This window comes from Polypterus senegalus, chromosome 10 (genome assembly GCF_016835505.1).
Source record: "Polypterus senegalus isolate Bchr_013 chromosome 10, ASM1683550v1, whole genome shotgun sequence".
NCBI classification, from domain to species: Eukaryota; Metazoa; Chordata; class Cladistia; order Polypteriformes; family Polypteridae; genus Polypterus; species Polypterus senegalus.
The window spans coordinates 11,000,542-11,027,735 of record NC_053163.1 but is presented as its reverse complement, the minus strand read 5'-3'; the positions used below and the strand labels follow the sequence as shown (position 1 = coordinate 11,027,735).

Genomic DNA, 27,194 nt, shown 5'->3' with positions numbered 1-27,194 from the left:
GAACTGAGTATTATAAAATCTTACCTCTGTGTTGAAGGGCATAGCTTTGACTCTGAATAGTAAAGTCTGCCTGTCCTCTGTACTGACAGATGTAAGTTGAATCGCTGGTCTCATTGACATTCTCTACAGTGAACTCCGCTCCCAGTTTGTTCCCCACAGACTTTGACATGATCTTTACTCCATTTTCATAAAGCTCAAAAATATTTGGTAGGTTTTGTATTTTTTTCCATATATGGAAAAAGCATTTGAATGTCACGTTCAGACCCCCTTGGACCGACTTCTTTTCGTCAGCTTGTAAAGTGAGCACAGCAGCTGCAACAGAAAATTACATTTTATTAGCAATGGCTTCTAGAGTAAAAAATAATCTCTTTGTATTTTAAAGGTTAAGCACAGAATCTGTTTTTTCTTTTTATTTGAACTTGCTTTCTTATTTATGCCTATTATAGTTCAAGTATGTCAGGTTTTGATTGTTCATAACATTCTGAAAAGGATTTCTTTGAATTACTGAATTTCTACATAAGAAACAAAGAGAAATGTAGCACTTTAGAGAAAGGGAAATTAAAAGAAGGACAAAGTGCTGTAAGGCAGCGTAACTTGCTGCTTCACATTGCTGTCTTAGCTATTCAGTGGAAATTGTTATCTTATGTGTGTGGAGGAAAAAAGTCATGTTCTGTTCCAGAGTAAAACTGAAGTCCAATTACAATCAGGTAAAGATCTGTAAATAAGTTTTATCGCATTTATTTGAATATTTGCCTTTTCTTGTATGGTCATTAAAAAGTAGATGACTTCTTGACTTTATCATCATCACTCTAGGTGTGGGAGGAATTCAGAGAGACCATGGAAAATTATGGCAGACTGTTGTCAGCAAGGGTGGAGAAGTGCTGACCTGGACTGAGGATTTTGTCTGACAGTGGAAGGGACACTTTGAAGAGGTCCTGAACCATAAGGACATGCCCTCTTGTGGAGGAGGCAGAGCCAGAATGTGGGACTGTTGCCCATTTCCCTGAGGTAGGTCACTGAGGTAGTTAAGTGGATGAGATCTATCAAGAAATGACAAAGGCTCTGGACAATGTTGGGCTGTCATAGCTGACTTGCCTTTTCATTGTTGCGGGGATCATCAATAGCTGGGTGCCACTGGAATGGCACTTTTAAAACCGGAGGGTGTGCTTCAAGTATCAGTTGATCGCTCTCCTCATTCTCCCTGGAAAAGCTTATGCCAGGAGTTCTGGAAAGGAGATTCCACCTAGTCATTAAACCTCAGATGCAGGAAGAGCAATGCGGATTCTGTCCAGGCCATGGAACAGTGGGCCAGTTCTTTACCATAAAGAGGATCTTGGAGGGGGCATTGGAGTGCACCCAATCAGTATACATGGACTAAGAGAAGGCAAGGGATTCTGTGGGGGTTGCTGGGAGCGTACAAGGTTCTGGGGCTTTAATAAGGGCTATTCAGCACCTGTATAACCACAGTCTACATACTCTCTCTGAGATTCCACTAGGGCTGTGCTTTGTCTCCTATCCTGTTTGTGATTTTCATGGACTGCCAGGGGAGGGAAGGGGTCCAGTTCAATGCTTTTAGAATTGCGTCACTGCTTTTTGTAGATGACGTGGTCCTGTTGGCTTTACCGGGATCTTGAACTGCAGCAGACATTGGGATGCTTTGTGACCGAATTTGAAGCGGCAGGGATGAGGAACAGCACCTCTAAATCTGAGGACATGGTCCTCAGTAGGAAGAAGTTGGACTGTCCTATCTGAGTGGGAGGTGAATAACTGCCTAAAATGAGGGAGCCAAAGTACCTTGGGGTCTTGTTCATGAGGTGGTGAGGGATGGTGAGATCGACAGATGGATAGAAGCAGCAAGTGCAGTTATACGGTCACTATATGGATCCCTAGTGGTGAAGAAGGAGCCGAGTCAGAAGGCAAAGCTCTCAGTTTCCCTGTTGATCTGTATTCCTACCCACATCTATGGTCATGAGCTTTGGGTAATGACCAAAACATATGAGATCGTGGGTACAAGCATCTGAAATGAGCTATCCCTGGTGGTTGGGCTCTCATTTAGAGATAGGGTGAGAAGCGTAGACATCTGGGAGAGGCTTGGAGTAGAGCTGCTGACCTTCTGCATTGAGAGGTGTCAATTGAAGTTATTCAGGTATCTGATATAAATGTACCTTTGAATCCTCCCTGTGGAAGTTCTATGGGCACAACCAGCTGGGAGTAGACCCTTGGGAAAAACACAAGCCAAATGAGTGTGGGAAAAGAACATACGGGCCTCACTGCTGAGACGGTTGCCCGTTACAACCCAGTCTTCGATAAGTGGAGGAAAAATGAATGAATTAATGATTGAATGAGAGTTTGTTTGAAATAATTTTTCAAATTATAATTTCAACCCAGATTTGTGTCACGTAATGTTATGTCATGCAAACTTTATGTTAGGCTTGTTACTTCATTTTATGTTATACTGTATTTTGTAACGCTATGATGTGTTTCGTTATGTTAATTTTAACCCTTGAAATTCCTAAAGACAGTTTATTTTCTCATATGGTAACTGGCAGAATAATACTGAAGCATTTAATGTATATTGCAAAAATGTGTAGCTCTTGTGTCTTAAGAAACACAGAAAAGCGACAGAAAGTATTATTTCTTATAGTAAAATGTTCTTATTAAGGATGTTATGCTATGATACGTTCAACTGCACTCCTGATCCTTTACAAGACAGTGAAACTTTCAAAAGTTATAAAACAGAGAGACTGCAGCCATGCTTCACCTTCGGCGGATTTTTATTTATTTTAAAAGAAATCCTTACTCACGTTTAATGGTCAAGCTCAAGAAGTTCTCTGCCCTGATGTGTGTCACATTTTCTGGTGTCTTCTCTTCATAAAAGCAGGTGTAGTTCCCCGTCTGCTCTCCTCTGATGTTCTCCAACTTGAAGGTGACAAGTCCCATCTCTGTAGTACTCGGCTTGATTTGCAATTTCTCATTATTTTTATATAAATTCACCGAGATGTCGTTGTGTTTTCTCATTTGATGATCTCGACATTTAAGGGTCACTGATTCTCCTTGTTCTACAAAGTCCTTAGCACTTAAAATATCTAATTGATGCAAGGTATCTAAAAATAATGTGTGAGCACATCACAAAGAGTTTGATTAAAAAAAACAGACAAACAAACAAACAAACTACCACATCTCATAACGTCAGAAAATTCAGCTTTCATTTACTGCCTTAATGCAGGAGAAACCCTTTTGTGTAAGAGCAGGCATCTGGGGGTTATGCATCTATAAAATCTAATTTATTATGAGTTAATACTTTTTAAAATATGTTGTTTATATAAACTATTCTATTTGTCTTCCAAGAATTAATATTTGAAATATAGAAATTATATACAGTAGTAATAAGTATTTCTATTTATTATTTAGGCACACTTTTTCCTTCCTTTTCCTGCAATGGAAATTGTACAAAATATTTAGACATTTTTCTGTTAATTCCTTTTAATATATTTAAAGTCCTTACTGTTATTTGAAGCAGAATTAATTTTATGAGTCCTGATGAAGGCTAACAGTTGAAATTTTGTGATATGATTTATTCTTATTTTTTTCCCTATTTTTCCTTTTGTGGCTCTGCCTTCCTTTGTACTAACACATTTTAAATAGTGTTTAAATTGTGTATTAGCACGACAGCATAGAGGTTTGCACTGCCGCCTCACAGCTCCATAAGTCGTGGGTTCAAATTGCTGCCTGTTCACTCCCTGCTTGGGATTGTCATGTCTCCTTTATTATTTCTACTCTATTTTATCCCCACACCTCTCAAAGATGTGCAGATTATTTTAATTGTCTGAATTTCTTAGTGTGTTGTACAAAGGAGTGCAGCCTGTCATAAGCTGATGAGTTTCCCCTGCTTTAGTATCTACTTGTTAGGAAATTTAGAAAATGAGTGGATGGATGGTTGGATGAAATAACTAAATAACCCTGGAGAAGTATCTAAAAGACTCAAAGCAATCAGTTGTGGACAAGACCTTCCTTTCTTCTCAATAAATGATATAAGTGCACAGCATGACATGTGAGCATCTAAATAAAAAATGTTTCTGTTCTGCTGTATTATTCAATTCAGAGACTTGTGTACTATTATTATGATAAGTTCATTTTAAAGTTTTGGAAGCCCTTTGCTTGATTCTGCATTAAAGGCAATGCTAAAAATAAGAGAAGTGCTTACCCGAAGTCACCAGCATCATCTGTCCAACTGCAAAACAAATCATCCTTCTTATAATAAGCTGTTAGCTGCATAACAGACCCATGTAACAGCACAAATCTAAATAAGGCAAATCACACTCACCTATGAGTACAAAGCACAATGGCCATTGCATGTTGTCTTGCTACTCGGACAATGAAGTGTGAAATTATCTGCTGCTCAGATTGACTTTATGTATTAAGAGATGAACTCTGCCAATCTTCATCACAGGAAAAGTTACTTACAGAATGAGACAAGTTGACAAAAAGTAAAAGAAATGAAATCTTTGACAGCATGTAATTGGCCCGTCAAAGCACATGACTACCCACATGCCTCTCTTTTAGGAAAGACTTCACTGCACACTCTTTGCTGCCTCATTTTCTCTCCATTCTCTTTTACTGGTGACAAACCATGCTAGCCTGTCCCAAATAACCATCTTCATATTGAAATACAGAATTCCCAGGTCATCTGAGAGAAGCAAAGAAATATCTTTCAAGTGTGTCCTGGCTCTGCCTCTAGATCCCTCTTCTGGAAGGAGCCATCAGACTACCAGATAGTGAAGTGCGATTCATCACTCCAAAGAACAAGTTTCCACTACTCCAGAGTCCAATGGCGGCATGTCACTCAGGGGTCTTGTGGTGTTCCTTCTGCGAAAGGCAGGTTGGCTCTCTGCTGTGCGTGATACCTCCAAGGATATCCTATGTTCTTCAGCACTCAGTGGTCCTGTTTTTTGAGTTGGCATGGTCTACCACTCACAGTATTAGTGTACAGGCCAGCCATGGTATCCAGCAACCTCGAGGGGATCCCTCGAACCCTCAGGATATCCCACAGGGCAGCTCGATCAACTGACTCGAATGCTTTGCGAAAATCGACAAAGGCTGTGCAGAGTGGAGGCAGGACCTCTGCATTTTCCCCAGTTGATTCTGGGGTTCGTCAGGGGTGTGTTCTGCTCCTACTCTGTTCAGTGTTGGGGAAGGTCGTAGGGTCCGGTGGCTGTGGGACATCTGTTGGTGAAGAAAGGTTCATGGATATTGACTTTGCTGACGATGTTGTGATCTTCACTGAGTCAATGGAGGCTGTGATCGAGGCGCTGGAGAGACTGAGTGAGGAGTCTGAGTGTCTGGGCTTGCGAGTGTCCTGATAAAAACCAAGAGCCAGGCCTTTAATGACCTTTTAGGCACGGCCATCAGCAGTGTGTCTGTTTGTGGAAAGAGTGTCGACCTCATCGAGAGGTTTACTTACCTCAGTAGTGACATTCATGACTCTGTTGACTCTTCCTATGAAGTCAGTAGATGGATTTGGAGAGCATGGGGGTTCATGAGGTCGCTGGAAAGGGGTGTGTGGTGCTCCCGATATCTCTGCAAAAGAGAGTCCTGGTGCTTCCTGTCTTGCTATATGGTTGTGAGACATGGATGCTATCCAGTGACCTGAGACGAAGACTGGACTCCGTTGGTACTGTGTCTTTCTGGAAAATCCTTGGGTACCATTGCTTTGACTTTGTGCTGCTCATGGAGTCCTGAATGAGGCACATTACCTGCATTGTGAGGGAGCGTCACTTACGGCACTACGGCCATGTGGCGCGTTTCCCCGAGGGTGATCCGGCTCATAAAATCCTCATTGTTGAGGAACCGAGTGGCTGGACCAGGCCAAGGGGTCACCCAAGTAACACCTGGCTGCAGCAGATGGAGGGTCATTTCCGAAGGGTAGGACTGGACCTCCTGTCTACCTGGGGGGGTCGCCAACCGGGATCCAGAGTTATTTTGCCTTGTAATGGATGCGGCAACGCACTGTACCAGTGCATACTCCCCAACTTGACTTGACTTGATGGTCTACCACTCTGAAGCTGAGCTGTTGTTGCTTCTTGATGCTTCCACTTCACAATAATGACACTCTCAGTTGATAAAGGTGGATCTAGCAAATCAGAAATTTCACATATTGACTTGTGGCAAAGGTGGTATTCTATGACAATTTAAAGTCACTGAGTTCTTCAATGCAAGCCAATGTTTGTCAATGTAGATTGTATGACTCTGACCTTGATTTTATGCATGTGTCATCAGTGGGTGCAGCTGAAACACCTAAACTCTATAATCTGGAGTGGTGTCCACATACTTTTGGTCATATAATCCATAAGAAAAGAGAGACAAGAAAAAAAAGGTTTGGGGATCCACCCTGTATATTATGACAACAATTGCTCAAACGTAAATAGCACCAGAGCAGTTTCTGGGAAAGAGTGCAAAACTGAACTGACTAGCAAGGTGAAGTGGTTGAACTTTACCGGTGGTGGACAGGAAGAGGCGGGTCCACGAGGGGGTTGGCAGTAGGAGGGCGTGGTCAGGAAGGGAATGTGGGAGCTGCTTGTACTTTAGCTTGGCTTTACTTCTGCTGATCTGTAGAAGAGGAAGAAGAGTCATTAATGCATTTTGTCAATGCTCGACCCTCAGTTAAGCCCTTAGACTGCCATCCCAAGCACACATGTGTGACAAGTCTATCTATCTAATACTTGAAGCCCATTCTATGACAAATAACATCTACAGGGAGAAAAATGACTCCAGTTTAGGTGGAAGCCTGCATGGGAGATCAGCACAACCTTACAGTATAGCCAAATAATTAGATTTGCCATTGCGTGATTCTCAGAGACTCCACTAGAGAATTGCGTATCAGGTAGGCTATTAAAAATGGAAAACAGATAGGATTGATTCTTGGTGAATCTGGTATCCCATGTGAACCTGCATGTCTACAAGGCATATTTGATAGCTGTGTTAGAAAAGGTGAGAATTTGAAAGGGGTCAAATTATCTGTCTTTAATCCATCTGTGTGGTGGTCAGCACAAAGAACTAAAGGCCCAAAGACAAAACACTGAAGGAGAACTTGAAAATAGACTGATTCACCAGGTGTACAGATCAAGAACTGTTTCTGCAGAAGAAGGTGATCTGGGCATGTGCTAAAGACTCTCACTTTTCTCCTTCGGTTGTTCAAAAGAAAGACCCTAAGGCAGACCCAGAATACATTAAGGAGATGTTCATTGGCTACTTTAAGACCACCTGGGAATTTCCTGCTAGGATCTGGAGATGTTGTTTTGGGACAGGCTGTTCTGGTCTGTTATTGGGACAAGAGAATGGAAAGAGAATAAACAGAAAAAGTGCCAGCAGGGCATATGCAATGAAGTCCTTCTTAAAACAGAGGCATTTGGGTAGTCATGTGCTCATAAGGCGCCAATTACATGCCTTCAAGGACTTCATTTTGCACTTTTTTGTCAAGTTGTGACATTCTGTGAGTAACTCTTCCTGTGCTGAAGAGAGGCAGCATTCATCTCTCACTACCTGAAGTTAATCTGAGCTGCAGTTACTTTCACACCTCACTTCCTGAGGAGCGAGACAACATGCAATGGCCATTGTGCTTTGTGCTGATAGGTGGGTGTCATTTGCTTTATTTAGGTTTGTGCTGTTAAATGTGTCTCTTTTACAGCTAATATCTTATAATAAGAACACTGATTTGTTTTTCAGTTGGACAGATGATGCTGGTGACTTCGGGTAAGCACTTCTCTTATTCTTAGCATTGCCTTTAATTCAGAATGAAGCCCAGGACTTCCAAGATATTTAAAGTGAACATATCATAATTAGAGTACATAAGCCTCTGAATTAAATAATACAGCAGAACAGAAACAATTTATATTTATATGATCCTACATCATGTTGTGGACTTATGTCATTTATTGTGAAGAACAGGAAGGTCTTGTCTTGCCCACAATTGATTGTCCAATACAACAAACGCTAACCAAAAGTTAACTGCAACATTTGAAAAATGGAAAAGATTGAAATTCAAAGGTCTTATTATTAAAGAAGACGCCCAATAATCAGCGTCTATTTTTGTGAAAGTATCAGGAAAGGAGCGAGTCAGCGTAACGTTTTATTTATAGGCTTTAGCAGAAAGTAAAGAAAAGGTCAGTGAGTGACAATAATAGTGTGCGTATAAAAAGCATCGCCTCATTTCAGTGGCATAGAAGATGACAATATAATAAAAAACCTTTAATGCTCCCTTTTTATCAAATTGGCAAGAATCATGAAGAATTTTAAAACTCTCAAAATTGTTCCTTGCTGTAATACAGAATTTATCAAAAAGAAATGAAAGAAGAAATGAAGACAGGGTACATTCGGTTAGCATTAAATGTCCTGTTTTTATCTTGCATTTAAACATTCTAAACCTCTTGTTATATTCATTCTTTTCTATTCGACGACTGAATCGCACCTTACATACTGTAAGGTTGTTATAAAATACAACATTTCCTTTGGTTAATCTTATTGTTGTGGCTTACTTTTTTTAACCACAGTGTTAAGATTTTAAGTAATATGTATTTTCTTTTATTAACTTAAGCAGAACAATTTCCATTAATAACCTGATTAGAACATTAGAACTAATTTTGACGAGAACAGGCCATTCAACCCAACAAGCTCATCAGTCGTAATTACCTTCATGAGTCCAAAGTAACGAAATAATCATTTCATTCATTTTCTGAAGGCAGCGGAGGTTGAGTTCATCTCAGTAGTACAAACGGACAGGACCCAGCAACAGACGGTGTGACGGTCCATCACAAATGGCTCTCATTCACACGCTCAGAATGGGCCTGATCACTCGGAGATGAGAATTACACTACTGGGCATAGCTTTGAGATGTAGGAGGACACAGAAGACAAGAACATTCAGAAAAGAGGAGAACATGCAAACTCCACACAGTGAAGTGACCACAACAGGACTTGAACTCACATTGCAAAAGCTGGTAGGCTTAAGCACTAAACCAACGTCTCATCTACGTACATATAATTACAAAAATACGCACTTGGAAAGTAGAGGTGTGCCTCGGAGGGTTAAGCTAACTGATTTAATATAATGCTCTCTGAAAACATGAGTGGGAAAACCGTGTTGGGAAAATTAGGTGGGTTTGGGTCTATTTCACATTTTTTCAGGGTTGTTTTACTACTTCATCCAACCATCCATCCACTCGTTTTCTGAATTCCCTAGCAAGCAGATGCTAAAGCAGGGGAAGCAAATCAACCTTTAACAGTACACTCCTTTCTACAATGCGTCAAGAAATTTATACAATTAATTCAGATGTTTAGGGGGAAAAAACACAGAGCAGAAATAACAAAGGAGAGCATGAGAAATTCACGCAGGCAGTGAACAGGCCGCAATTTGAACATGCAACTTAAGGAGCTGTGAGTGCCAACCTCTATGCTGTCATATTAAAGCACAATTAAAACACCATTTAAAATAAATGTGTTACTACAGAAGAGGACACAGCCACAAAAGGAAAAAAATAGGGGGAAAAAAATGAAGATTAATTATAACACAGCATTTCAACTGTTAGCCTTCATCAGGACTTGTAACATGAATTCTGCCTCATATAACAATAACGACTTTAAAGATATTAAAAGCAATTAAGGGAAAAATGGACAAATATTTAATAAAATTTGAATTGCAGGAAAATTAAAAAATGAAAAGAAATCCTTTGGAATAATAATTACTAAAAATAAAAAATAATTACTATATGATTATTATATTTCAAATATTAATTCTCTGCGGTGGGCTGGCGCCCTGCCCAGGGTTTGTTTCCTTTTTGATTAAAGAAATCTGTCTTTCCTACACCTGCTTTTATGAAGAGAAGACAGCAGAAAATGTGAAACACATCAGGGCAAAGAAAATCTTGAGTAAGGATTTCTTTTAAAATAAATAGAAAGCCCCCAGAGTGAAGCATGGCCACAAACTCTCTGTTTCATGGGTTTTGAAATTGACCGATCGAGCGAAATGCTGCCGAGTGTGAAGCAACTGGGTTGAGGATTGGCATCTCCAAAGCATGGCCGGGACAAGGGTGAGGCAAACGAGGCACTTGCCTCAGGTGAGCAATGGGAAAGAGCTCCACATTGATGACAATTTTAAATTAATAAATTGATAAATAAAAAGGGTGGCACAGTGGGTAGCGTTGCTGCCTTGCAGTTAGGAGACCCGGGTTTGCTTCCCGAGTCCACCCTGCGTGGAGTTTGCATGTTCTCCACATGTCTGTGTGGGTTTCCTCCCAAAGGCATGCAGGTTAGGTGCACTGGCGATCCTAAATTGTGCTGTGTGTGCCCTACGGTGGACTGGCGCCCTGCCCGGGGTTTGTTTCCTTCCTTGTGCCCTGTGTTGGCTGGGATTGGCTCCAGCAGACCCCCGTGACCCTGTAGTTAGGATATAGCGGGTTGGAAAATAGATGGATGAAAATTATATAGTAATAAGTATTTCTATTTTTTATTTAGGCACACTTTTTTCCTTCCTTTTCCTGCAATGGAAATTGTACAAAATATTTAGACATTTTTCTGTTAATTCCTTTTTAATATATTTAAAGTTCTTACTGTTATTTGAAGCAGAATTCATTTTATGAGTCGTAATGAAGGCTAACAGTTGAAATTTTGTGATATGGTTTATTCTTATTTTTTTTCCCTATTTTTCCTCTTGTGGCTGTGCCCTCCTTTGAAGTAACATACTTTAAATGGTGTTTTAATTGCGTATTAGCGCAACAGCATAAAGGTCTGCACTGCCGCCTCACAGCTCCATAAGTCGCAGGTTCAAATAGCGGCCTGTTCACTGCCTGCTTGGATTTCTCCTTTATTATTTCTGCTCTATTTTTATCCCCGTGACCCTGTAGTTAGGATATAGGAGGTTGGATAATGGATGGGTGGATGGATTTTAATTCTTGTAAGACAAATGGAATAGTTTATATAAACGACATATTTAATAAAGTTATAAATACATGCAGATTAGATGTTATATACGTGTAACCCCAAGATGCCTGCTTTTACACAAAATGGTTTCTCAGCATTAAGGCAGTAAAAGGAAGCTGAAGTTTCTGACATTATGAGATCTGGTAGTTTGTTTGTTTGTTATTTTTTTTAATCAAACCTTTTTCTGATGTGGTAACACATTATTTTTAGATATCTTGCATCAATTAGATATTTTAAGTGCTAAGGACGTTGTAGAAGAAGGAGAATCAGTGACCCTTAAATGTCGAGATCATCAAATGAGAAAACACAACAACATCTTGGTGAATTTATACAAAAATGGTGAGAAATTGCAAATCAAGCCGAGTACTACAGAGATGGGACTTTTCACCTTCAATCTGGAGAACATCAGACAAGAGCAGACGGGGAACTACACCTGCTTTTATGAAGAGAAGACACCAGAAAATGTGACACACATCAGGACAGAGAACTTCTTGAGCTTAACAGTCAAACGTGAGTAAGGATTTCCTTTAAAATAAATAGAAAGCCCCCAAGGTGAAGCATGGCCACCAACTCTCTGTTTCATGGGTTTTGAAATTTTCACTGTCTTGTAAAGGATCAGGAATAAAATTTTCAAACGGTCTTAATAAGAACATTTTATCATAAGAAACCGTCTTTAACTTGGGGTGAAACAAGAGTTATACATTTTTACAACATACAGTAAGTGCTGCCAATATTATTCTGCTAGCTAGCATAACAACAGAAAATAAATTATCTTTAGGAATTTAAAGGGGTTAAAATTAACATAATGTAACACAACATAGCGTTGTAAAATATAACATAAAATGACAAGAAGTAACAAGCCTAATGTAGCATTACATGACACAAATCTATTTAATTCAACTGGGAGGAAAATATAACTTTAAAAATTAAAACAGACAAAAAACTATTGTTTGTAAAAGGGTATGAAAGGTACATCTACATAAGACTTGGGAACGACGTGCATGAAAAGACACTCGACGAAAGGGAGAGCAGCCGATGAATCACAGAAAGAGCTGACTAAGCACAGCAAAGTGTTGTGTCTGAATGGAGAATGCTGTTTTAAAATGATTTCTTCTTAAGGTTTCAAAAGTCCTTTCTGCTTTTTTTTTCAAAGTTTTCAAACCGTAGAACAATGGTGATCAACATCAGTGGTCCTGTTTTCCAACGCAGTTGTTTAATTAGACACAGTTCTTTGCCAGTGACAATTCTTGTTTGAAATCATAGCTTGTTAGCATTTCAACTGTGCAATGTCAGGTCATTCTTAAATTGTAAACTTTTTTTTCCTTTCTAATGATACCATTGAGATGATTTGAAGCCTAAAATTGATGCATAATTCTCAGTTCTTCACTGTTTTCACTTCAGTTTCTTTCTGAGTACTTTATTCAACCGAATAGTGCACAATGAATACACACACGTATAAACTGAAACAAGCAAGATGGACAACTGCTGACTCCTTTGCCATTTCTGTCTTATTGCTAATAATTAGCTGTTAAAAAAGGTGAATGTAGTTGTTTAAGACTAAAATAAGCAATTAAGGATTCAAAAATTCTAACAGGCGAGACAACTAAAATGAAGCAGAAAAATGTCACATGAACAAGATGAAGAAATGACTTCTCATGACGCAATTGGGTTGGGGAAAAAAAACCCGCCCTCCAGGACTGACATTGCTCATTTTTAATTAAAGGGTCCGAGTTTTAAATAGCAAATCAAATAAATAAAGTTAATTAGAAGTAATAACTGGTCACTAATTGTGAAAATGATTAGAATGAAAACTTTCAGCCACTGCAGCCCACCAGGACTGGAGTTGGGCACCTACTCCTTAGACTAACAGGCAGTTGTGTTGGTCTTCTCCTTTCCATCACTGACTGTTTTGTCAGTTGATTACTTGTTTAAGTTAAGTTAAGCATTGGTTGAATAGTGAACAGTATGGAATGAAAATCTTTACATTGAGCCTGTGTATTTAAATACAAGGGCATGCCGTGGATGCAGAACTTCTCCTCATTTTTGTCTTGAGCTCAGTCTGATTCCCATGCTTATGGTGAAACCGTGGACAATGAGTATATAATGAAGGAGACTCATACACTTAATGTAACCTTCGACACTTACATTTATAGTTATAAACAATTATAATACATCTCTCTATTATAATAAAAAAATCCTGGGACGTGACGTGACTTTTTCAGAGAGATACTTTCGAGTCCCGTGAGATGAGACTTTGTGCCAAGAGATTTAACCACACCTGGGCCTGGAAATAAAAGACAAAGAGTAGATGACAAAGTAGAACGTTGTAAAGAATTAAAAAATGTTGGCGCAATGCAAATGCAGAGCAGGTTAGAGATAATGAAAGTACTAAAATTCGAAAGTCTCAAAAAAAAAATGATAGTAAAGATCACATTAGCGCAAACAAATGGAAATTATTACTCGGTGAAATTAACGGAACAGCGAAAAGAGATCAAATATATTATTTGCTTTTAAACTTTTAAGTCGGAGACTTGTAGATCATCTAATTTGTGTTGCCATCAGGGACAAGTAATGTTTTTTTCCCAATGAAGAGGCCTATCCATGAGAATTAAAAGATTTCATGTTTGGTGAAAGTGAAATCCACATACAGGAGTGGGAGAGATGGGATGGCCGGTCGGGGAGGTTTGCAAGCGAAGCCCCCCAGTAATTATAAAAATAATTATAAACATTTATAATGAAAACTCCTGCGGTGGGCTGGCACACTGCCCGGGGTTTGTTTGTTTCTTGCCTTGTGCCCTGTGTTGGCTGGGATTGACTCCAGCAGACCCCTGTGACCCTGTAGTTAGGATATAGCAGGTTGGATAATAGATAGATGGATAATGAAAAGTCATAACAAAAGTGTTTAGTGTTTAATTTCGAAATGTGGCCCACAGCACTTTTAACTGTGAGATTTTATTACAGGAGCTGGACAAAACACGATTCTTTTATTGGTAATAATTTATCCTAGACCCGTTTGATCTCATGCATAGATGAGTTTGCTACATTGCGCATTTTCCTGCTTAATCCCTTTCAGCTTCAATTGAAATAAAAGTGCGCATCCCCTGTTGGTTCCATTCTGAATCCTCATCTCTCAGTCCATTCTTCTCATCTTCAATAACCTTCTTGTCCCACAGACGTGTCTTTAAAGGCTTCAAGGACATACAAATTAGATTTTTTTTTTTTTATTATCTTCTCTTAAATTTACCTTAGTGGGTTTTTCTTTCCACCACAAGAAATTCAACAGCAGCCTGTTGTTTAAGTCTCCTTTTACTGTACAACACCATTTCGAGAGCTAAATAGACAGGAATGAGAAATAAATGAAAAAAGGAATCTCCTTAGTACCTTTTTGGTTTCTCCTAGTCAATAATGAGACCAGAAAGGAATAAAATGAAGACATTGTCTTTTGTTCCCTACCTCTCAGATGTTTCTCCTGAGACAAAATTGCCCGTTCTTCTCATAAGTGTCTCCTCTTGAGTTTCAGCAAAGTCACATGATGGGCTCAGATTTTCCAAGTTGTGTCTTTTACAGTTTGAAAGTATCTGCATTGTGTGCTCAGTCATATCTGGTGAAATACATGGACAGTTGTTTGTGGTAATAAAACACTTTACTGCGATTACAAAACTGTAGTCCTTGCCTCTATATAATACTATTAGTTGCTCTAATCTAAAGTATATTACTGTACTCCAATTAGATCAAACTCGTTCTGGAAGAAAAGGCAGGCATTGTGGTGTAGTGGTTAAAACTTTGGAATTTAACCCCTGATGTTGTGGGTTAAAATCCCACCACTGTGTGACCATGAGAAAGTCACTTCATCTGCCTGTGCTCCAATTGGAAAAGAAATGCGACTGATCATATCCCAGATGTTGTATGTCACTTTGGATAAAGGAATCAGTCCAATAATAAGTCTTGAAAGAGATTAAAACAAGACTAGAAAGAGACCTCTCAAAATATAACGTGCTTTTCCACCCACATTTTCAACTTTGCCTCCTTTGACCTCAGTTGTATCTCATGTATCCTTTCTTTCATGAGCCATCAAAGATCGGCCTTTGAGCAGAACATTTTCTTTCGGGTGGACAGCAGACAGCAGCCGCCTGCTTCACATCAATTCATTGTCAGACAGGATTACTTAACGGTGTTTGATGGAGTAGCCACAATAAATATCATAAAGGCATGAAGTCACCCACATGTTAATGGCCATACAAGCTAAGGCAAATGTTCAAATAATTGAGATAAACTTTTGGTTTTGGCTGTTTGTCTTATTTTTAATTGCATTTCAGTTGTACTCTTGAATAAAATGACTTTTTCCCTCCACTAAGAAAAGATAATCCTTTGATATGTGTTTGCTTTTAACAGTTTTGACTGAATGGCTTAAACAAGAAAGTGAAGTAGCAGGTTACGCTGCCTCCTCACAGCACGTAGACCTTCTTTTAAGTTCCAGCTTTCTGTGAAGTGCTACATTTGTCTTTCTGGTACACTTTTAATACATTAGAACCTCAATGTTTAAAAAAGTCCTTTTGTGGTGTGATCACAATTAAAAAACCAATACTCTTGAACAATAATAAACATACATTAGGGCAATGGGTAACGAAAAAAAAAAGGTTCTGCATGTAAACTTTCATGTACAAATAGCTTCACTTAGATCTGGAAGCCATTGGTAATAAAATGTAATTTTCTGTTGCAGCATCTGTGCTCACTTTACAAGCTGAGAAAAAGAAGTCGGTCCAAGGGGGTCTGGACTTGACATTCAAATGCTTTTTCCCAAAAGGGAAAAAAATACAAAACCCACCACATACTTTTGAGCTTTACGAAAATGGAGTACAGATCAAATCAGAGTCTGTGGGAAACAAACTGGGAGCGGAGTTTACTGTAAAGAACGTCAATGAGACCATCGATGTAACTTACATCTGTAAGTACAAAGCACAGAGAGGCTTTACTATTCAGAGTCAACAGTATGGCCTTCAACACAGAGGTAAGATTTCATAATACTCAGTTCTTTAGCCCAGGGTCTCATGTCTTTAGTGTATCAAATCTTTTTGAATTTCCAGAACACTGGCATTGTGTAGTTATTTTATTTTTACTTAAGAAGACAATGTCAATTAAAGTAAAGAGAAGCTTAATGAAGGGACTGTATGGGAAGCCTTTCTTCTGTGTGGCATTTGAAATGTTCTTCAGTAACACATGGGTGTCCTCCAAAACCATCCATCCATTATCCAACCCGCTATATCCTAACTACAGGGTCACGGGGGTCTGCTGGAGCCAATCCCAGCCAACACAGGGCACAAGGCAGGAAATAAACCCTGGGCAGGGTGCCAGTCCACCGAAGGGCACACACACACACACCAAGAACACACTAGGGGCAATTTAGAATCGCCAATGCACCTAACCTGCATGTCTTTGGAGCACCCGGAGGAAACCCACGCAGACACGGGGAGAACATGCAAACTCCACGCAGGGAGCACCCAGGAAGCTAACCTGGGTCTCCTAATTTTAAGGCAGCAGCGCTACCCACTATGCCACCGTGCCGCCCCATCCTCCAAAACCCATATGCCATAATTAAAGTGGAGCACATGATGTTATTTATTTCGACTTTCAGAAAGCATTTGAGAAGGTGCCACGCAAGAGGGTGGGCATCAAACTAAAAGAAGTGATAGTTCAGGGTGATGTTTTTAGATGGGTGCAGAATTGGCTCAGACACAGGAAGCAGAGGGTGATGGTGTGAGGAACCTCATCAGAACTGGCCGAAGTTAAGAGTGATGACCAGCAGGGGACAGTTCTATGGCTGCTGCTATTTTTAATAAATATAAATGATTTAGATAGAAATAGAAGTAACAAGTTGGTTAAGTTTTGCAGATGATACCAAGCTGGGTGGAATGGCAGATAATATTTATGTTGTGGCAGATGAAATTTAATGTAAGTAAATGTAAAGTATTACATGTAAAAATATTAGGTTTGAATGCACAATGGGAGGTCTGAAAATCGAAAGTCCATCTTATGTGAAAGATTTAGGAGTCACAGTGGACTTTACGCTATCAACTTCCAGTCGGTGTTCAGAAGTCATTAAGAAGGCTAACAGAATGTTAGGTTATATAGCGCCCCAATGTGTCCAGTAGAAATCCAAGGAAGTTCTTGTGTTGATGATTTGTTCTGTTCTGTGCATTGTATTGTATTGTATTGGCCCCCCTTCTTTTTGACACCCACCGCACGCCCAACCTACCTGGAAAGGGGTCTCTCTTTGAACTGCCTTTTTCCCTGCAAGGGTTTTTTTGGGAGTTTTTCCTTGTCATCTTCGAGAGCGAGGCTGGGAGCCTGTCAAGAGGCAGAGTCTGTTAAAGCCCATTACGGCATTGGCTATACAAAAATAAATCGTATTTTATTGTAATTGTGTCCTGCTCAAGCTTTATAACACACTAGTGAGGCCTCATCTGGAGTCCTGTGTGCAGTTTTGGTCTCCAGGCTACAAAAAGGACATAACAGCACAAGAAAAAAGTTCAGATTCAGGACTACAGGGGATGAGTTATGAGAAAAGATTAAAAGAGCTAAACCTGTTCAGTTTTACACAAAAGAAGATTATGAGAATCATTCAGAATGAATGCATGAAAATGTTTCTAATCAGGAACTAAACTCCTTTTCTTCCTTCTTGTGAGGAATGGCACAAATTTTCCAGGACCTGCAATGCAAATTTATTTTGCAGGTTTTTGGTGAAGCAAAACACTGATTTTCACTGCAAACTCATCACTAGCAATAGTGATTAGCATAATCTGTTTTATTATTATTATTAGAATTAGTATTATTAGAAGTCTCCAAAATGATGTCATGGAGGGTGTTAGTAACAGAGCCTGGGATTTCAGCACAAGGACTTTGCATGTTTTCCTTATGTCTACATGGGTTTTTCCTCCTAGTGCTCCAGTTTTCCTCTTGTATTACAAACATTTCTCTTTTGGGTAATTGGCAGCTCTAAATGGTTCTGGTTTAAGCGCTCCTGGTGTTCTACAATGGATCAACACTCCATGCTGAATTGATTCCAGCCTCTGCTCTAATGCCGTTAGATAGATAGATAGATAGATAGATAGATAGATAGATAGATAGATAGATAGATAGATAGATAGATAGATAGTATTTGGTATAGTAGGCAGGATTAGATAGATAGATAGATAGATAGATAGATAGATAGATAGATAGATAGATAGATAGATAGATAGATAGATAGATAGATAGATAGATAGATGCTTTACCTCAAGCAACTGTTTAAGATGCAATTAACTACTTTCTAACGCAAACTGATGAATAATAATAATTTATTCAAATTCCTGATTTTCCTTATTTACAATGTTAAGAGTCCCTGGTAGACAAAGCTTATATTAGAAACAGTGGGAGCAAAACCTGGATGGGGCCTGCGTCCATTGCAGTGCAAACTCACACACACGCACAGTGGTCAACAATTAGCTTAACTGTGCACACCCTTGGGATGTGGGAGGGAAAATGGAGTATGTGAAGAAAATCAATAAGACAATGAGATGAACATGGAAACTTCACACAGACAGTGATTGGACTAGAATTCAAACTCAGAAGGAGAAGGCCATCCAGTATAATAATAACAATTTCTGCTTTGGTAGCACAGTTGTCTCGCAGTACGGAGACCAGGGTTAGTGTCCCAGGTCTTCCCTGCATGGAGCTTACATGTACTCCCTGTGTCTGTGTGGCTTTCCATCCCGCTGTTCAAAGACATGCAAATTAATTGAGCTGGTGTCACTAAATTGACACTAATCGGTGTGTTATTTGCCCTGTGATGCACTAGTGCCCTGTCCAGGGTTTGTTCCTGCCTCGCGCCTTATGGTAGCTCCAGCCACCACCTTGACCCTGGTCTGGACTAAGCAGGTTAGAATATGATACGACATGACATGACGCTTTGTCAGATTTGGAAACTTGGCCATCTAAGCAGCTGTAACTCTTTGATGATGAATTTCCTTTTGATGCCAAAAAGAAGCAACCAAATCTAATTCATGGATTCATCAAACACTGAACCTCCTGGATGTTGCTGCCTCATCTCCATACAACGAAACAGCAACAGTCCCAAATTTATTTCTATCACTACAGTAAGTGGGCTGTTAAGCAGCAATGACAAGACTATACAAGAATGAGGCGACAGCTGTGACAAAATAGCAAGAACAGCTTGGCTATAGATCATCACCAAGAGAAGAGAACTCATTCAGTAGTGGTGGAGACATGGAGAGAATCACAGCAGCATTAAGTGAATAACACTGGAATCTGTGAGCCACTTTGAATGTGTTTAGACAGACTTGGATTGGCACCATACTAGTGAAGCCATACTGGGGACTCTTTACTTTGTGGACCACATGAAATATGGAGGTATCACTGTGTCATATAGTCAATAGTAGAGATCCATGAGAAATGCTGCCATGATGAAAGCCAGCTTAGTTAGCCATTTAATAGAAAAGAAAGGTATATTGTACTCGAGTTTTTCTCAGGTGTTTCTTTTCACATTTCAGGCACTGAGAACACAACAAAGCAAGTGGAACCCGGGGGAAGGGGAACATCAGGTGAGCAGATTGTATTTTCTATTAAATAAAATGTAATAAAGTTATATATTTTAATACATTGTTGTTTAGTGTACAGGGTTTGCAAATGACAATACACATGACTAATTCTAATAATAAAGCTTGTGCCACATTATTAGGCTCTAAACACACCAACAAAATGGTTGCTCTCATCTTTGAGGTCCACCTTCCTTCTTCTGATAGCTGAAAGACTTGCAACAGCAAAACCCAAACCAGTAGATTTAGAAACTTTTTTCACATCCAGTTGGTTTATGTCAAGAATGGTTAAAAGCACCCTGGTGGTCTGAGTTCTGTCCTTCAACTGCAGGGTGGTCGGATGCCTTCATTGTTTTACTTACTTTACTTGGTTTTTGTCTTTTCTACGCTCTTTCTTATTTCTCATGTAGTGCACACATCATACAATTTCAGCCACCCTTTCATAGGAATTATAAACTCTTTTGACAAATGTTAATAATAATGCTAAAAATGCTTAGTCACATATAGCTTAGCAGATGAATTATTTGTGAACGTGAACTTCATAAACTTTGGTCTGTTGGACAGATAGTCTTCTATCCAGGACACCAAAGGCAAATCCACTTGCATGTCCCTGAGCTTGTCCCTTAACCGGCATGGCTGGATGGTATTGACTGAAGGCTCTGGAGAAATCATAAAACAGAATCTTCACAGTGCTGCCGACTATGTCCAGCCTTGTGGATCAGAGAGATAATCGCATCTCCCACTCCAGTCTTTGTCTGATAGGCAAACTGCAGTGGATCCAAATGGTTTTAATAAGAGAATTCTGATAGCCCAGGACCAGTTTCTCAGTGGTCTTCATGATGTGGGACGTAAGTGCCACTGGTTTGTAGTCATTAGCTGAAAAGGCTCCTGTATCTTTGGAACTGCAACAATACTGATTTTCTAAACAGCAGTGGCACTTTTTGGATCCTTAGTGATAGAATAAAAAGGTGTTGAGGCCTTGGTATGGGATAAAAGACCAATACCAATACCCTTGGTGCAATCTTTTTGCTGATGACGTTGTGTTGTGTAGCACCAGAAAAGAGCAAATGCAGAGGAAGTTGGAAGAATGGAGAAGGGCTTTGGAAGATAGAGGATTGGAGATAAATAGGAAGATGACAGAATATCTGAGGCTTAACGATGATTAGGATTGAAAAGGTAGCCTATAGGAACAGCTACTGAAAAGAGTTTTAGGATCAATGGTAGCCGAAGATGGAAACTTAGAAGCAGAGATAACCACCAGACTGCAGTGTGGAGGAAATAACTGGCAGACGTTATCTGAAGTGTTGTGTGATTGAAGAATTAAGGTAAGGTTTTTAAGACAGTAGTATGACCAGAAATGATGGATGGAGCTGAGACATGAACAGTAAAGGAAGAACAGGAGAAGTTAGATTTGGCATAAATGAGAATATGGAGTTAAAATAAAGGACAGAATAAGAAATGAGCCAATCAGAGTTACTAACAAAATGTGGTCGAAATATCTAAGGAAGTACAGGAAAGTAGACTGAAGTGCTATGGACATCTGATGAGAAGAGGCAATGAAAATGTGGTCAAAAGAGTGATGACAATGGAGGTACAAGAGAAGAGAAAGTGAGGGAGGCCAAAGGTGAGATGGAGGGATAAAGTAAAAGAAGATCTGAAGGAAAAGGGCCTGACTGGGGAGGAAGTGCAGGGCCGAACTATATGGAGAAGGCTGATCAGGCACATCAGCCCCACATAGAAGTGGGAAAAGATGAAAAGGAAGAAGAGGAAAAAGTGACAAATGGAAGAGGTAGCAGAGGATGCCACAAGCTGGCCAGCACAGGCCGTAAGAACTTGAGGACTGACTCCAACCTGGTCATGCAGCTTTTCCTGTGTGTAGTCTCCTCTCCTCAGTTGGTCAACACATATTTATGGTCAGTGGTTGACTCATTACAGTCCATTCCAGTTGAAGCAGTAGAGGTGGTTTGGAGGGACTGGTTATTGGAAGAAGGTGGTGGAGAAAGGAGGGAAACTCTATTTAAAATATCACTTCAGGGCATCAGTTCTGTCCATATTCCCTCTGGATTGCTTGAGTCCAGTAATTATACCATCCCAAACATCCTTCGTGTTATTCTAAATGTGTTTGTTTTCTCTTTTAAATCTGTAAGCTTCCTTTCCTTCACTCTGTGCCCTCCGGACCCAGATCTGAATGCTCTTGTCTTCACATTCAGAAAACATTTCAGCTCCAGGGTTTGAAAAGATACACACTGTTTTTGAGGGTAAAATAATGCCAACACAATAAATAATATAGTTTATGATGCAGTGACCGAGTCCCTCAATGTCATCCCCATGTGACCAGTCTGTTCTTTGGTAGCAGTCATTTAGAGTAATTTCAGCCTCAAGGTTCCACTTCTTCACTATCCTGGTGGTAACAGGCTGCCAGCTAATAGCAGGGAGTAGGATGGATTAGACTGTGGTCAGATCTGCCCTAAGGTGTCACATGTTTACATTTAAAGGCATCTTCAACATTTGAATAGAGCAAGACCAACTGGTTGTTTCCTCGATAATAATAATAATAATAATAATAAGAAGAAGAAGAAGAAGAAGAATAACAAATGTATAATTAGCAATGGATCTTCTTATATAATACCCTACCATGGCCTACCGTTTGTCTGTCCAGGATTTTAAATCACTTGTAGCTCGCAAACCGTTTCACCTATTGACTTGAAATTTGGTACACATATATTACGTGACGTCTACTATCCACTTTCAGGGTGATGATTTTTATTACTTTTTTATTTTTATCTTATTTTATTGTAGAATCAACTCTCGGCCGCGCGCAGCTGTGCGGTGCATGCGTATGGGCGCCGTTCTCATTCTCTACCACCTTCGCTCATCATTCTTGAGGCAGATTGAAGACTTAAGTGGCAGCTTAAGTGAAAAATTAAAGAAAGCGTACTAAGTCATTGCAACACAAAAACGAACTTAATCAGCTTTAACGCGAAAAGATGCCAACGAAAGACGAGAAGCAGCAGACCGCTAGCGTGGAGAAAAGAAGAGCTGCTCAGGAAGCAGCAAGCACATCAACCTCTGAGCAAACGAATGATAAACAGAGACAGAGAAAGACGATGAAAGCTAGAAATGTTCAAGTCAAGTGTATTCACTGCACATTATCGTGCAGTACGCTGTTACTGGTCTTCTATATTTCCCATTGATTTGCATGTGTGATTCGGACCTTTTGGGATTGACAGGAAATTTACATTTGTGTCGTGTAAAGAATCCTAACAAGCAAAGGAATGGAGTTGTGTGTGTCTGTGTGTGTTTGCGTGTCAAGGAGGTAACATTTGCATAGTGGCAGTTGAAACACTTTGCTGGAACAAGATGATAAAAGTGAAAGAAAAAAGAAAAACCTAATAGCAGGTTTTTTTGTGCGTGTCTGATATAAATAGGAAAATGCAAGTCTGTGAGAAGAAACGAGACAGTGGAAACAGAAACGGATGTACATTTTAAAGCAGCCCCAGCTCTATAAATACTCATCGCACCTTTTGCACGATCCTCCCTTCTTAAAAAGGTTCTTGAATTTAGTTTCACTGCTTGAATCAAAGACACAAAGTGCTGCTGAAGTGAGCGTGATAAGCACAAGGAATGTCATTAACTTCTGTTTGTATTAATTTTTTTTATCTGTCTTTATTTCAGTTCTTGACTATTGGTTGGCTCGGCTAACATCAGTACCAGGTAACATTGCCCACATCACTAACCGCATGCCAGGCGTTCTGTCTGAGTTAAAGGTCAGCTATTTAAGATATTTGGTTTAACAGAAGCCACTCATCAGCTGGGACTCATTGACTTCAGATAAGCCTGACAAAAACACTTCAGGCCCTGGAGGTGCAGCCAAATATTTAAAATAAGAAGTCATTTATTAAACATCATCGTAGTTCCAGGCTGACTAACGTTTATGAATACCATCATGTGATTGAGAAATGCAGAAATTGGAAAAGTAATTGAGATGGCTGGGCACAAGCCATTGCCGTTATTGTTATTTTATATGGGCAATGTAGTGTGCAATATGCACATCTAAATCATTCAGGGATGGTTGTTCCACATTCATCTACTTCTGTTTTACTTTGTTTCCAGTTAACTATCTAATCTCACATTTTCTTGTTTTCTGAAACCGCTTTTCCTGTAAAAGGTCATAGTGGTATCAGGCCAAGCAGGTCAGTCCAGCCTTCTCTGTGCCCAGCTACAGATTCCAGCCAAGCCAAGAGATTGAATCCCTCCAACATGTCCTGACTCTGCCTCAGGGTCTCCACCCAGTGGGTCGTTGCTTGTACCCACTCTAATGGGAGCTTTCTGGGGCATCTTTAAGACCTGCCTAAACCACCTCGACTGGGTCCTCTCAATCGAGAGGAGCAGCAGTTCTACACTGAGGCTCTCCTGTCTCCTGAATTGCTGAACTTCTTACCTGGAGTATCGGCCAAGCCACCTTGTAAATACACTTCTGGTACTCGCAATCACATTTTTTCAGTCTTTACCCACAGCTCATGACCATAGGTGAGGACAGCGATGTAACTCGACCAGTAAACCGAGAATTTTGTCTATAGACTCAGCTCCCGCTTCACCACCATGAACCAGTACAGTGCTGTGGAACGGGAGAATTAGAATATGCACATTGTAAAAGCATAAACAAAAGGCAGATGATGGGTGCTTATATGTTTATACATTTTTATATTTTAAATGAAATATGATTTGAGCAGTTTGTAAATGCCAACTTATGTCTTCATCTGTTTGAGGTCTCTATATTGTGATATCCTTTGGTGCTTTCCTGCTGCTGTTGCTCATTGCACTATTAATAAAAGCCATCATCAAGTGTTCCCAAAGTAAAAAAGGTGAGCTGGTTTTATTATCTAAAAAGTGATAAAGGCAATTAACGGTTACAGAGCGACAGAAAGACCACAAAATATGTGGGTCCTCAAATGGCACGTTGTGTGACATGCTCTTCAAATCAGAGTCTTGTTTTAGCAATTATGGCATGACTCGTGAAGTTACTCCATTGTTCTTACTGATCATTACCTATTTTGTTCTTACAGCTTCAGATCGAGAAACGGAGGTAAGCATTCTCCATCTTGTACTGGCAACTTTAAACCTGGACATCTCTGCAAAGTGCTGCACACAAACTGATTAACCGTAATTTTTGCAAAGACAATATGGTTGATATACTGTGGCTTTAGTAGAGAGATGAGAAAAGTGATTTTTGCATCATAGTTTCATTCTTCATGATTGCCAGAGAGTTTGTCTGCTTACCTTATGAAAATAATGAACCAGCATCTATTTATTCCTCTTATTAGAACATTACAAAAATTTTGACGAGAACTTACCGCTCAGCCCAACAAAGCTTGCCATTCCCATCCACTTAATTCTTCCAAAACAACATCAAGTCAAGTTTTGAAGGCCCCCAAACTCCTAGTCTATACCACTCTACTTGGTCACTTATTCCAGATGTTAATGGTTCTCTGTATGAAGAAAAAGTTCTTGATGTTTGTGCGAAATTCACCCTTAACAAGTTTCCAACTGTGTCATTTTAAAGTAACAGCCTCGATCCACTGGACTAATTCCTTTCATAATTTTGAACACTTCAATCATGTCACCTCTTAATTTGCATTTTCTTTCCTTTCTATTTGCTTAATTTGTAAATTGTCAATTAGATATCATAAAATATTCAACAATATATCTGCCAGGATGAAACAGTCACAATTCCACTGTTCATGAATGTGAACTGGCTCGACAGGAAACAGAAAACTATTTTTTTTACTTTAACCCGGAGATGCTTGCAAAGGGCAAAACAAAAAAAATAAAAATAAATAAAAACAAAGTACACGAAACTCAAACGATAGGCAAGAGTCACAGTCAAGAGTCACCAGGCAAAAATTAATTACAAAAAGAATTACCCTAAAGGGTTTTGAAGAATTGATCCGTAGATCAAACAAAGGTTAATGCAACTGCTGACCTTTTTTCCCATTTGCTGATGAACTTGAGACCACACCCCTTAGAAACCAGGGCCCAACCCTAACAACGCTTATGCAAAATGACTTCAATTATAGAAAAAAGCTATAAGACTCCCAAATTCCGCCCTGATCTTGATAGAATGAGATAATAATGGATAAGCATGAAGTTGGACCCAGTGGGCTTTCTGTAATACCCTTCTTTTAAATGGGCCCCAGGAGGTGGGGAAGTCTTATGAGAGTGTGGTGCTTGAAGGATGAAATTCCAGGTAAATTTTTCAATGTTTCCAAGAGAGAGAGTTAATTAATGATTCCAGATTTAGATTTTTCTGGATTTTTAAGCCATCTACTGAATTAAATTTATTTAAACAACATCTTAAAATGGTTTTTCCAAAATGGTCAGTTTTTTTGTATTCTTCTACCTTTTCCTTTCCATCAGACTGTTTATTCCTTATGTTCTTGATCGACTGCCTACATGATTTAGAAGCTTCCCTCCTTGGTATATAGTGCTTTTGTTATTAGTCTTACAATCAAACAATGACTACATGATGGTGTGGAATGTACGATAAATCAGCAGGAAAGAAATGAAGCCATATTTGTGTAGCGTCACTCCTCCTTTCGTAACTGATGTAACTTTCCCGTTCATGTCTCTTCTAGGGCAATTCATCTGAGGGACCTAATAATACGATTTTGTACTCCGTCCTGGAACACAAGGAAACCAGCACAAAGATGCCAAGGGATGCAGAAAAGGTGGTTTATGCCAAACTTGGCCCCCAAATCACAACACAGAACTCTCCAGTCGACTCAGAAATTGTTGAGTCAGCATGATGCTACTGTACAGTGTGAATATATAATGTGTCTGTTATTGGAGAAATCACAATCTGTTTAAAATGGCCAGGCACGACTGAACGTTTTTCCAATAAACAGGGAAATGTGCCAAAATATCAATGTGCCTCCTAAAGTCGAATGTAACAAATTATTAAGTTAATAAATACTTGTGTTTTAATGTATTCTTTGTCCTTTGTAAGATGTCTGGGCTCGGCCTTCAAGGTAAGGTGAGGAGTGCAGACATTTGGTAGGAGCTCAAAGTAAAGCTGCTGCTCCTCAGCATTGAAAAGAACCGGTTAGAGTTGGTCCAGGGATCTAATTAGGATGTCTTTATTGGGAGGTGTTTTAGAGATGTCCATCTGGGAAGAGACCTGCATACTGACCCTATCCGTGCTGAACAGATTAGATCTCTTGGCTGGTCTGAAGAAGATGTCTGAATCCCCCTGGAGGAGTTGGAGGAGATGGTGGGGAAAGGGGACTCGGACCTGAATAAGCAGCAGAAAATGGATGGATGGATGGACCAAACAGTGAAACAAATAATTACCATACAATGTAATTTAGATATTGTCAGTCAGTTACTGGTAATTCATCACCATCATCACCCTTGGAATTCCAGCCCGCGTAGGATCCTGGCCTCTATAGCAAGATTTTTCTAAACTTGTTTTGTAAGAAATTCTAAAATTCTGTCTTTGCTTTGTCATTCTGGGGTACTGAGAGAAAAAAAAAATGAATTTAAACGTTTTTACCATAACATACCAAAATGTGTAAAAAGTGAAGAGCTCGGAATACTTTCTGAACCCACTGTACGGTAGTTTATTACCTAAATA

General features: G+C 39.6%; 1 protein-coding gene across 1 annotated transcript; it reads left to right on the top strand.

Annotated features, from left to right (window-relative positions):
- Positions 1–7,536: 7,536 nt before the first annotated feature.
- On the top strand, positions 7,537–26,487 carry LOC120536706. Its single transcript, XM_039765156.1, has 9 exons — positions 7,537–7,629; positions 7,723–7,749; positions 11,181–11,480; positions 15,691–15,978; positions 19,517–19,567; positions 23,237–23,275; positions 24,331–24,426; positions 24,628–24,647; positions 26,197–26,487. Exons 1-9 carry the CDS (start codon positions 7,599–7,601, stop codon positions 26,365–26,367), a joined length of 1,023 nt encoding a protein of 340 aa, XP_039621090.1. The 5' UTR covers positions 7,537–7,598; the 3' UTR covers positions 26,368–26,487.
- The last annotated feature ends 707 nt before the right edge of the window (positions 26,488–27,194 follow it).